Source organism: Eretmochelys imbricata, chromosome 7 (assembly GCF_965152235.1).
Source record: "Eretmochelys imbricata isolate rEreImb1 chromosome 7, rEreImb1.hap1, whole genome shotgun sequence".
Lineage (NCBI taxonomy): Eukaryota > Metazoa > Chordata > Testudines > Cheloniidae > Eretmochelys > Eretmochelys imbricata.
Window position 1 is genome coordinate 116,092,188 of NC_135578.1, and position 12,953 is coordinate 116,105,140.

At 39.6% G+C, this 12,953-nt stretch overlaps 1 protein-coding gene across 2 annotated transcripts in view; it reads right to left on the minus strand.

Moving 5' to 3' along the window:
* The window catches only part of SHOC2 (SHOC2 leucine rich repeat scaffold protein), a 107,430-nt gene that overhangs the window by 14,823 nt on the left and 79,654 nt on the right, over positions 1–12,953 (minus strand). For both annotated transcript variants that reach the window (XM_077823168.1, XM_077823167.1), the window contains exons 4-6: positions 11,506–11,636; positions 5,618–5,806; positions 3,300–3,422 (exon numbers count right to left, since the gene is read on the minus strand). In XM_077823168.1, coding sequence (XP_077679294.1) covers positions 3,300–3,422; positions 5,618–5,806; positions 11,506–11,636 — 443 coding nt within the window. The remainder of the gene's footprint in view (positions 1–3,299; positions 3,423–5,617; positions 5,807–11,505; positions 11,637–12,953) is intronic.

Below are 12,953 nucleotides of genomic sequence, written 5' to 3' on the forward strand. Positions count from 1 at the left end.
TGTTTTAATCCGACCCTTGAGCTCCCGCTGGGGAGCGGGGTCTGGGGCTTGTCCCATTCTGGCGCTCCAGTGGGGGAGCAGGGTAAGGGGCTGCGCCGCGCGGCTCCCAGAAGCAGCGGCATGTGCCCCCTCCAGCTCCTCCGCACACTGCCCCTGCCCCCAAGTGCCTCCCACACAGCTTCCATTGGCCAGGAACCACGGCCAATAGGAGCCGGAGAAGGGACATGCTGCTGCTTCCAGGAGTTCCTTGAGGTAAGCGCCGCTCAGAGCCTGCACCCCTGAACCACACACCCCCACCCCCGCACCCCAACCATCTGTCCCAGCCCTGATCCCCCTCCCGCCCTTCAAAGCCCTCAGTCCCAGCCCGGAGCACCCTGCTACACCTCAACCCCCTCATCCCATCCCAGAGCCTGCACCCCCAGCCGGAGCCCTCATTCCCCCCATACCCTCCCCATGCCCCAGCCCTGATCCCCCTCCTGCCCACCGAAACCCAGCCTCAGTCCGGAGCACCCTCCTACACCCCAAACCACTCATCCTCAGTGCCACCCCAGAGCCCACACACCCAGCCAGAGCCCTCACCCCTCCCACACCCTAACCCCAATTTCATGAGCATTCATGGCTCGCCATACAATTTCTATACCCAGATGGGGCCCTCGGGCCCAAAGGTTTGCCCACCCCTGCTCTAAAGGCTATTTCTACATTGCAGCTGGCAGCAAACCTCCCAGCCCAGGTAGACAGACTGACAGATTTGTGCTAATGGGGCTCCAGCACATTAAAAAGAGCAGTGTGGATGTTGCAGCTCCCGTGGAGACTCAGGCAAGTCACCCAAGCTCAGACCTGGAGGATTGGGCAGGCTCAAGAGCCCAAGCTGACACCCAAGCCACAACTTCCACACTGCTACTTTTAACGTGCTAGCTCAAGACCAGCTAGCACAAGTCTGTCTAACTAGACTGGGAGGCTCGCTCCTTGCTGCAGTGAAGACTTACCCTTAGTGACATCACCCAGGCCAGACAGCTCTGGAGGGGTGTCCGGCTGTCTTTGGATAGTTAAGATCTCCCAGCTAAACCCAATAGGGTCTGGGAATTGATCCCAGCACTGTGCTAGAATTGCTTGATACTTCTCCTTTCCAATCCTACCATGTTATTGTTTTACGATATTAACACACACACAAACACAAAAGTGAGTAGTTTAACAGTTAATGCAAAATTCTACAACAATGCATCATTAGGGTTGTCTGCAGTATTGTTGGAGCTGTGTCGGTCCCGGATATTAGAGAGACAAGGTGAGGGAGGTAATATCTTTTATCGGACCAACTTCTGTTTGTCAGAGAGAAAGCTTTCATGCTTACACAGAGCTCTTCTTCAGGTCTGAGAAGCTTAATCAGGTTAGGATTGCACAGTTAAAGTCAGGAAATGCCAAAGTTAAGGTTAGCATGTCAATAATAATGTGGTCTGGTTGCATATCCTGTGTATTTAAAGGTACATACTAAACAATATGAATAGTAACGTACTAAACTACGAATCTAAAAGAAAAACAGAACAGAAAATATTACTGTGATACAGGGCCAGAAAGGGTTACACAACTAGTAGGTTAACTGATCCAGATTCAACCTTTAGAGACATATTAAAGGATATGTAAATGGTAATTAGGGCCATTTCACGTTAGATAGACTAGAATTAGAAATGCAAACCTGTCTGTTGAGAGAATTAGAGGTAATGCTAACTGTAAGTGTTTTTTCTTATATCTTGTTAGGTGTTAACCATGTAACCGAACAGTTCCTGTCTACTGCTGAATTCTGTTAATTCAGAGATCAAAAGAAAATGTTAACATTTAAATGAACTGTGAATGTAGTGATATCACTGTCAATGTCTCTTTGAAGTATGTAGCAAACTACCTGTAAATAACAGGAGATAGGCAGTTGCCTTATGTTAATCCATGTAGCTAATTATCAGTGATGCTTTGGAAATAGGAGGTCTACTTCAAAGCTAGGATAACTGCCTACTGTTCACCCAAGGACTGCATGCTGTCAAGAGGCTGCCTGGGAACCATACAAAGGGCTTTTGGAACCTGATCCTTTCATCTCAGATGTGCTTAAGCTTCATCGGGGGAAGTTTGAGTCCCAAAACGGAGATCTCCAGTCCCATCTGGATCACCCTGATATTGGACATTAGACTAAACTATGGACTAATTCTGAAAGAACTCTTTGCAACTCTGAAGTTCACCATATCTACTATGAAACTGATATACATACAGACTGAATAGAGTTTTTAGAATGATCTTTCAACCAATACTCTCTTCTTTTTAAATAAATTCTAGATTAATTAATAAGAATTGGCTGTAAGCATGTATTTCGGTAAGATCAAAAATATTCAGTGACCTGAGGGTAATGTGTCCAATTTTTATATGATGAACAAGATTTTCAGTAATCCTCTTCATATTTGACTTGGATCTCTAGGAGGAAGTCCAAGGCTGGGTTGCTTTAAGGGAACTGTGTTTTTGGCTTCTGGGTAACCAGTAAGGTATTGTGGAAGCTGTTTTGTTGCTGGCTTGGTGAATCTAAGTATTAGAATAACCACCAGTTTTGGTGATTGTCTGCCCCTTTCTTCGCAGTTTGCCCTAATTGAGCAATCTCAGCGTGATTCCCCTGTGATCCCAGTCCACAATTACCAATGTGCAATGTGGCTGAATTAAAATTGCTGTACGAACTTTCACTTTTGCATAAACATTGCATAAGCAGTTCTGTTTAATTCCCTAGTGTTTTTACCTAGTTGTAAAATTACCTAATTTTACAACCTAAATATGTCCTTAGCTATTGGCACTCTAACAACAAAATCTGTTTAATGGGCCAACTTGGTTCATGGATTCCATCTACAGAACTCTCTCTTTAATCTCTTGGTGGTTGGTTTCGAGGCCCAGTCCAATGCTTTCTAACTGAACTCAGTCCACTTTGTCATCCTTTTGTTGGAATATTTTGGCCCACTTTGTTTGTATGCTGGTCTCTCTGGGTGTTCAGCTCAGATTTCATTTTATTTTCTGCACTGTACATTTTGTGGTGTGACGTTGTCTATAGGTTAATAAATTAAATAGGCACACAGGCTTAAGGAACAAAACATTTAAAAAGCTATTCATGAAAGCCGTAAACTCATGAAACACTCATATGTTCGGTTAGCACACTTATTATTGGGACATATACTTTTCTTTTTAAACTGATTATGCAAAATAATATTACTTAAATTTGAAATAGGAAAAGTTCATTTCTGAGGATTTGCTTAGTCAGATATTCACTGTATTCCTCTCACCTCAAGGGAAACTAGCCCAGACACATCCTCAGGAATTTTTGTGAGCTGATTAGTGGCTAAATTCAGTTCCACCATGCTGGTCCAAGTCCCAAAGTCCAAGGGGAGTGAGGTTAGCTGATTGTCCTGCAATTTAACAAATAAAAGATGTAGGTTTTGGCATGAAAAAACAGCAAGGTAGCCTGGAGATTAAATAAGATGAAGCATTTGGATAAATCAAAAATTTGATTGGTTCTTATATAAACCAATAGCAAAAACGTAGCTAAATGGCTGAATCTCTAAAATGCATTCCCAAAATGTAATGAACACTACCCAATCTAGACATGTGGAGCTGCATTTGTATTACCAATGTGATAGACTGAAATGGAAACAACATATTACAGAGGCAATAACTCATGAAATTTCAAAGGTCTCAGTAGTTAATTTTGACTTCTTACTCTTTTCAACATTATGTACTGTTAGCTAGGATGTGAACACTTAAGATATGAATAAAAAAAAACACCACCACATCATGTAAAGAAGCTAGCAACAATTCTGCAATCCTAAGAATATGGAGGGTATAAGGTAAACAAAAAAACCTTAATAATAAAAGGTCAAGTACCGTTACAAAACAACTTAAACGTCAGACATTATTTCAGGATCTGGCCTAGGGCAGGCAGTTGGAACAGATATCAGCCAGCAGTGCTCACAGGCTCCATGTTTGCTGACACCGGGGTAGTTTTTAAAATAGCAAATACATCCAAATTGCTTATGTAGAAAAAAAAACTGGAATGAAGTTAGACACTCTCACTATTTAGAGTGCTAGTGATATAATTTGGTCTAGAGTGGACACTGTAAATTCTAAGAAATCAGGCTGTTCAAACAACTGGTACATGTGTGACATTAAAGACTGATTGGTACTTTTAAAGAAATGTTTTTCCAACTTAAGGACCCATCTAGATTACAAAAAGGAAGATGTTGCCTCTTTTGTCTGACTTTTCCACATTGCCCTTACACCTGAAAAAAAAAAACTCTTTCCAAATAATGTGCCAGGCACTGTCCTCTCACCATTCAAATCTTTCCCCAAGACTAATTTCTGTTGTGAGGTCAACAAAAATTCAGTCATCTAATAATAGAGGTATTGGAGGAGAGTTAAACATAAGTTTTTACAATACAATAAAAATTTTAACCCCCTTGAAATGACTAAAACGTGCACCAGCCACTTTACTTTTATGTTGCGCCCTCTTCATCTGGTTTAGACTGAAAATAAAGCATAAATTTTTAACAGTGTAAGTAATTAACCATTAAAATAATTTACCAAGGGTTGTGGAGGATTCTCCATGAGTGACAATTTTTAAACCAAGATTGGGTGTTTTTCTAAAAGATCTGCTCTATAAATTATTTTGGGGAAGTTCTATGACCTGTGTTAAACATGAGCTCAGACTCAATAATCACAATGGTCCCTTCTGGCCTCAGTATCTATGAATCTATTTTTGTATTTCAGAAGGCAGGCTCTTCAGGGAAGAGACTATCTTACATAGCTTGAAAGTGCCTTGTACATTGTAGGTGCTGTCACAATTATATAAATATATATATTTAAATATATATAAAAATAATAATTGCTATCATTTATTGATAAATACATTTTCTAAAATTTAATTTTATCAAGACATGGGAGGGGCGATTTGTCGAGTTTCAAAGATATATTGAAAATCTCTGAATGTGTATTCTGTTTCATATTAAACTAAAGTCACTTCACTGTTACACTATCATCCCTCGTGGCTATTTTCTCCACCTTTACTCTGTCATCATATGCTTATATTGTGATCTTTAGGGGATGTAAACAGTCTCTTTAAAAATATACAGTATCTAACACAATGGGACATGAGTTTTTACTGTGGTCTCTAGGCTACCTCAACGCAAAAATAATAGTAATAACAAGGTCTTAATTTTAGATTTTGTAAATAAAAGCTAAAAAAAGGCAATAGATATTTCTTTCCAGGATTCTGTTTTTAATTGAAATGAAATTGCTTTAAAACAAAATATTCTTCTGCAACGTTTGCAATTCAACCATTCAAGTTCCTGAACATACAAAGTACAACCAGCTTCACTGATTTTCATTGTCCAAATGTGAAGGCAATGTGAAAGAGCTAATAGAATAAATAGTGAAAAATGAAATGGATCAGTTACACAGGTAAAGGACGTGTGCCTGTGATATCTGAGTAAGGTGACAAAGGGTCCCTTTCATATGCTACAAGTTTATTCTTTGTATCATTAAATTTGTTACAGCTCAAAGAATCTGCTATGGATGTTACAAGCAGTGGAGCATTGCTGTGGCTCACCTTCATGTTCAGCTTACTTAACACTTTAGCTCTAGAGAAAATTCCAAACGGGATTTTGCTGATGCGGTTGTGTTCCATGTTGAGAGAGTAGATTGTGGAGAACTGTGATGGGCCACCCACTGGATATGACTGGAAGCAGTTCCTGGCCAATGTTAAGCTAGTCAGGTTCACAAGACTCGATAAAAGACCCTGGAAAGGGAAAGAGGGTAGGGGAGAACCACACACACACAAACATTCAGGATCTAGTTTCACTTGAGCTTTGCGTTTAGATTTATTTTAACATGTATTCTTTCACTGTATTGGGTCTCTTAAAAATAGCTTCCCCCAGCCCACGCAACAAGATAAGTGTTGCAATCAACTTCAGAAAAAGTTCTCCCATCCATACAGTCTCATCCACAATCACTAGGAGAGAACTGTATTCCTCTCCTCCCACACATTTATGGTGCTAGTATATAAAAAGTACCAACATTTAAAGACACAGCTACTGCTTTTTTTGTAACCTTTTTCTACTTGTAAAAAAAATAAAATAGTGGTTTTGAGCAACACTGATAGCACTGGCTAGAGCCACCCAGAGTGCAGACAGAGGTTGTCTGGAAAGCTCAGTGGGAAAAAAATCACATCAGTCCTCACCAGCATTTCCAGTACTGGAGGAAATGCAACCAGTGCTGATGTGACAAATAGAATAGCTATTGTGTAGAGGAGGAGATGCAGCTAATGGTGCTGAATTATCGTAAGTCATGCTCAAACTGGAAATCAGATATAATTTTTTTTTAACAGTGAGCGTAACCAACCATTGGAACAATTTAGCAAGCGTCGTGGTGGAGTTTCCATCCCTGGCAATTTTAAAATCAAGACTGGCTTTTCACTCCATGCACCTGAAGAAGTGGGTTTTTTACCCACGAAAGTTTATGCCCAAATAAATGTGTTGGTCTTTAAGGTGCCACTGGACTCCTCATTGTTTTTCTCTCTCAAAGATATCCTCTAGGCATGATTCTGGGGACGTTCTACAGCCTGTGTTATACAGGTGGTCAGACTAGATGACTACAATGGTCCCTCCCGGCTGTGGAATCTATGAATATAGCAACTGTCCTTTAGAGAATCAGAGACCAAACTCATCCTCACTTTGATGCCACCCCAGTTGAAAATGGATGGAAATAGGTGTGAACCCAATATACTGCATTTCAATGAGGTTTTTTTTAAAAAAAAATACAAATCTGTATTAACTTAATAAAAGTCTATACTATGAATTGACTTGACATCAAGAATGAATTTGCTTCACAGGTTCCTACAATTACTATTAAAGCTTCAGCCACTGATGTCTGGCAGGTCCTTATTTTAAAAGCATCTTGAAATTCAGATAATGTACATACTAACAGAAATAGCCCCCCCCACACTCCCCATGTTTAGGCACACTTGAAAAAACATTTTTCAGAAACCCTAAATCTTTTCTGATCTTAATCCTACCATAAAATAATCTAAGTTACTTGTGTATGTCTTTTTGTGACAAACCAAGAAGAAAAAAAAAATCAAACAGATCCAAAATGAAACCATTAGAATTAACCAACTGGGTGCTAAGTTTTGTTATTCAAACCAACTGCTTTTAGTCTTGCTTCTTGAGAGTTTTGTGTGTGTGACTAATTAGACTGTAACATCCTTTAGGCAGGTGTCATAAATATAAGGGGAAAGGTAAACACCTTTAAATCCCTCCTGGCCAGAGGAAAAACCCTTTCACCTGTAAAGGGTTAAGAAGCTAAGATAACCTCGCTGGCACCTGACCAAAATGACCAATGAGGAGACAAGATACTTTCAAAGCTGGAGGGGGCGGAACAAAGGGTTCTCTCTGTCTGTGTGATGCTTTTGCCGGGACCAGAGCAGGAATGCAGGTCAGAACTGTAAAAAGTCAGTAAGCAGTCTACTTAGATATTTGTTAGATTCTGTTTTGTTTAATGACAGGTTTCAGAGGAGCAGCCGTGTTAGTCTGTATTTGCAAAAAGAAAAGGAGTACTTGTGGCATCTTAGATACTAACAAATTTATATGAGCATAAGCTTTCGTGAGCTACAGCTCACTTCATCGAATGCATTCAGTGGAAAAGCATCCGATGGAGTGAGCTGTAGCTCACGAAAGCTTATGCTCAGATAAATTGGTTAGTCTCTAAGCTGCCACAAGTACTCCTTTTCTTTTTGTTTTGTTTAAACGGCTGATAAAATAAGTTGTGCTGAATGGAATGTGTATTCCTGTTTTTGTATCTTTTTGTAACTTAAGGTTTTGCATAGAGGGATTCTCTCATGTTTTGAATCTGATTACCCTGTAAGGCATTTACCATCCTGATTTTACCAATGTGATTCTTTTACTTTTTCTTTAATTAAAATTCTCTTTTAAGAATCTGATTGCTGCTTCATTGTTCTTAAGATCCAAGGGTTTGGGTCTGTGTTCACCTATGCAAATTGGTGAGGATTTTTATCAAGCCTTCCCCAGGAAAGGGGGTGTAGTGCTTGGGGGGATTTTTTTTTTTTGGGGTGGGGGGGAGGGAGACGTTTCCAAGTGGGCACTCCCCTGTTCTTTGTGTAACACTTTGGTGGTGGCAGCTTTTAAACTAAGCTGGTAAGAATAAGATTAGGGGGCCTTTCATGCAGGTCCCCACATCTGTATCCTAGAGTTCAGAGTGAGGAACGAACTTTGACAGCAGGAATCTCAGGTTTGTATCTGTCAGTAAAGCACCCAGACACACTATTGGCACCACAGAAATAAATAATGAATGCCAAATTAATGCTGAAATATCATCTTTCGCTCATTACTATGCCAAGCTTAATTCAGCCCTATTTGTTTAGGTATTGCAGGGATTAAAGATTCACGCATGATGTTACATACCAGAAATATTACAATATCTTTGGAGGATTGGGCCAAAAGAAATCTGATGAGGTTCAATAAGGATAAGTGCAGGGTCCTGCACTTAGGACGGAAGAACCCAATGCACAGCTACAGACTAGGGACCGAATGGCTAGGCAGCAGTTCTGCGGAAAAGGACCTAGGGGTGACAGTGGATGAGAAGCTGGATATGAGTCAGCAGTGTGCCCTTGTTGCCAAGAAGGCCAGTGGCATTTTGGGATGTATAAGTAGGGGCACAGCGAGCAGATCGAGGGACGTGATCGTCCCCCTCTATTCGACATTGGTGAGGCCTCATCTGGAGTACTGTGTCCAGTTTTGGGCCCCACACTACAAGAAGGATGTGGATAAATTGGAGAGAGTCCAGCGAAGGGCAACAAAAATGATTAGGGGTCTGGAACACATGACTTATGAGGAGAGGCTGAGGGAACTGGGATTGTTTAGTCTGCAGAAGAGAAGAATGAGGGGGGATTTGATAGCTGCTTTCAACTACCTGAGAGGTAGTTCCAGAGAGGATGGTTCTAGACTATTCTCAGTGGTGGAAGAGGACAGGACAAGGAATAATGGTCTCAAGTTGCAGTGGGGGAGGTTTAGGTTAGATATTAGGAAAAACTTTTTCACTAGGAGGGTGGTGAAACACTGGAATGCGTTGCCTAGGGAGGTGGTGGAATCTCCTTCCTTAGAAGTTTTTAAGGTCAGGCTTGACAAAGCCCTGGCTGGGATGATTTAATTGGGGATGGGTCCTGCTTTTGAGCAGGGGGTTGGACTAGATGACCTCCTGAGGTCCCTTCCAACCCTGATATTCTATGATTCTATCTACAATCACAGACAGAATAGCAGCAACCTCTCAAAAATTTCAATCAACTTCAAATATCTTTACTTTTTCTGGGTTGCAGTTTTAATATTACAATTACAATACCATTTTTATAGCATTGTTGTTTCAGGAATGAAAGTTTTTTGGTTTTTAAATTAAGGGTCGCTTCACATTCATTATATAAATAAACCATCAAATTATAACTTGCTTTGCTTCATGTCATGGCTCAACAAATTTACGGGTATTTGAACACAAGAAAAAAAGTTATCTCAGAAAAGTCAGTGCAGCAATTTTTTTCCTAACCGTAAACAACAGAACTTTAAGTTGTAGAGATATTAGTCGTATTAAAATCTCATTGTTATTTAGCACAATCTTTTAAGAGGAAATCCTGCCTTTAGTGATTTTATTATTTAGCTGGCATTTTTGGCTCTGTACTTTGCTACAGTACTTTGGGGTTCCTAACACCTTATGGTTTCAAACTGACCTTGGAATTCGCAAAGGCTGTTTTTCAAGTCTGGGACTATACATAAATGTTGTTGATAATATGTATATTATCTAGTGCATATAATTTTTCTAACAGCTCACAAGTAACTAACAATTAAAATGTCTTGGAGGGGAAGATGTAGAGCTTAGTTACACACAGTCTAAAGAAAAACAATGCACTCAACATTTATGAAAGCTGTGGGACTGCTGCCTTTCCCAACATATCCTTTTAAGATACAATATTTATTAGGCATTGCATCACGAGCTCTGGCTCATTTTGTATTTCAGCAATTTCTTTGCAAATGGATTTTCTTTCTATTGCAGCCAAGAATGCTTAATTTTCAATGGTTTACACTACTACATTAATATTTGAGCTGCTCCTTTGTCACAACATATAATTCATTGTTAGACTAACACATTTAGGTAAAATAGCACTATTTGTTAAGGGAGAGTTTTTGATTAGGAGTCAACTTACTTTAGGATAAGCAATCAGTTCTCCAGTCAATTGCTTCTGTATGTGTAATCACATTGCAGTTACTTTCATAACATGCTTGGGTGGGTTGGTTCATCTTTGTTCTTAAAAGCAGCTGAGCAACTTTCTCTCAACAGCATTTTCTTAAAGCACAAGCCTACCACAATATTTAATTCTCTTTTGTTTCCAGTCAGTTGTTGCTGAATTTAATAATTCATACACAGAAAAGCAATTATTGTACTTGGGTGCTTTCAATGGTCCTCTAATTTATGTTCACATCTTTTTCCCCTGTATACATGTTCTCTCTTTTCTCATTAGGTAGATTTTAACGATATGATATTTGCAATATAATTTTAGATGTCATTCTTCGTAGAACAGGTTAGGTAGACTGAACAAAATAGTATTAATGTTTGGATCACTAACTGAAACAGAGCAGAATAAACTCTGTGCGTTTTATCATGAAGCCTAAAACTCACCAGTTCTACAGGGTTGAGGAGGGTGGAACGTCCTGAGACTTGGCTGAGGCAGGAGGGAACAGCACAGGACTAGCAGGTGCAACAGCAGAGGCAGGGAGCAAGAGAGCTGGTCCCTGCACAATCCTAACCACCCCAGGATACTGCAGACTGCAGACCTTTTGTAGCTAGTGGGTGGTGAGCCACCCAAGTGAGGGATGCACTGCACTGGGAGCGATACATTGCTGTAAATTGCAAAGTCCTACATTACATTATGATGGAAATGTTAACATTAAGCAGCAATGACAAACATAGGGGCTTTTTGTCCACCTGTTTATCAAAACAGAACAGTACTGCTTCAGTTGGAAGTGGACAGAGATCCCTCTTACTTTTCGGTCTCCTTTCCCCCTGAGCAACTGCAACAGGAATCTCACGTCCATCTAAAATGATAGGCCCCTGGCTTCCTTGTTTAATTGTGTCATAAAAACATTTAGAAAATGGATAAAATGAGTTAGTGTCTTGTTGCCTGATGATTCATCAATTGAATTACTGTCTAACTGGTTAGATATACATGTCAATGTGGCAACACTGGTGGATTTATAGATCTCCAATTTTTATATATATATATATACATATATATACACACACACACACACAGGTTAAAGTGAGGCTCATTCTTTAAAGCTTTTGATGTAAAAATCAATCTGCAATATTTTGATGTGCTCACAAAACGAAAAAAAATCTATTACATTTCCCCCAAAGTGAACATCTTGTGCCTCTCACCTCTGGTAAAGTGGAAATGTTGTTGTTCTCCAAATTCAGTTCATCAAGTTCACTACATTTTGCTAAAGACTTGGGGATTGCTGACAGTCTATTGTACCTTAGGCCAAGACGACTTAGACTGGACAAATTTCCTACAAATGCAAAACAAAGTGTTGTTAATATATGTCAGTTAGGGGTTAGGGCACAGGACAGAGTAAGGAGTCTTGTTCTATTTCTGATTCTTTCACTGTGTGCGCTTAGTCAAGAAACAACCTCTCTGAGGCTCAAGTTTCCCATCTGTAAAATGGAATTACCGCTCCCTTCACAGGGACACAAAGTATTAGCTGATGTTCACAAATTACTGTATTTCCTTAGATGAAATAAGCAATAAAAGCATAATAATGCATGTGGTTTTCTAAAAGTTTCACAACAGAGAGATACAGTGAGCAATCAATAAGTCAATTTTGTAGATGTTCCACCATTCCGGTCTTTTCACCAGGAAGTTCAGCTTTTACCTGAAATTTTCCAGTTTTTCCCAAAATAACTCATCAAAAGTTACAGTATTTTTCCTATATGCAGTGTTGTTGTTGTAGTCATTTTACTACATTATTATTACAAACCATTACAGTGGTACACAAAACATGATTAGATGTAATGAGATGAAGTTAAGTCAAAGGAAAAGGAGGCTGAATATTAGGGAAAGTATAACCAACAGAGAGATCTGTTAGCTGGGGAATAGCTTCCCCAAGGAACATGGTGAAAGCCCCATTGCCTTGAACTTTTGAAACCAGACTGGACAAAGTGTATTATAAGAAATCGTCAAGTGGATAGACTAAATGATCTAATAGGTCTTTCCCATCTGTAATCTCTGATTCAGCCCAGTTTCTATAGAGACTTTCTGATGAGTCTCTTAATAAGGCAGGAGACACTGAGAACAGTAGAAATATCTGCCCTGCAGATATTGGGCTGAAGTCCCAAAGAACCAGAAGGCACATCTGTACTGGATATCTGTGGCATTTTGCCCAAGAGCACGGGAAAGTGTTTAATTAATTGCAGATGAAGACAAAGCAAAAATTAGGGAAATGAAAGGAATAGTGGCTGAGCTGGTGGCATGTGTTTATAATTACTACTATTATAACTAAAATCGTTAACTACATGCAAAGTTTGTATGTCCTAACTTAATTTATAATATAGGAAACATCTCATTTCATTTTGCCCATATTCACAAAGATCTTCAGGGTGAAACAGTCTAGGGATGAGTCAAAACATTCTAACAGCATTTCTCAGAAATGAAATAACTTTTAACAATCTATTCTATAAATGAACAACAGGCAAACATCACACAAAATCCATCACTTGTTTTTTGCTCTCCGACACGCTTCTGGAGATAGATTTTGAATTCTGAGTGGTGTCATCAGGCACTATGGAGGAGAATGCAATATGAAGTAGAGTAAAGGATATACATTGCC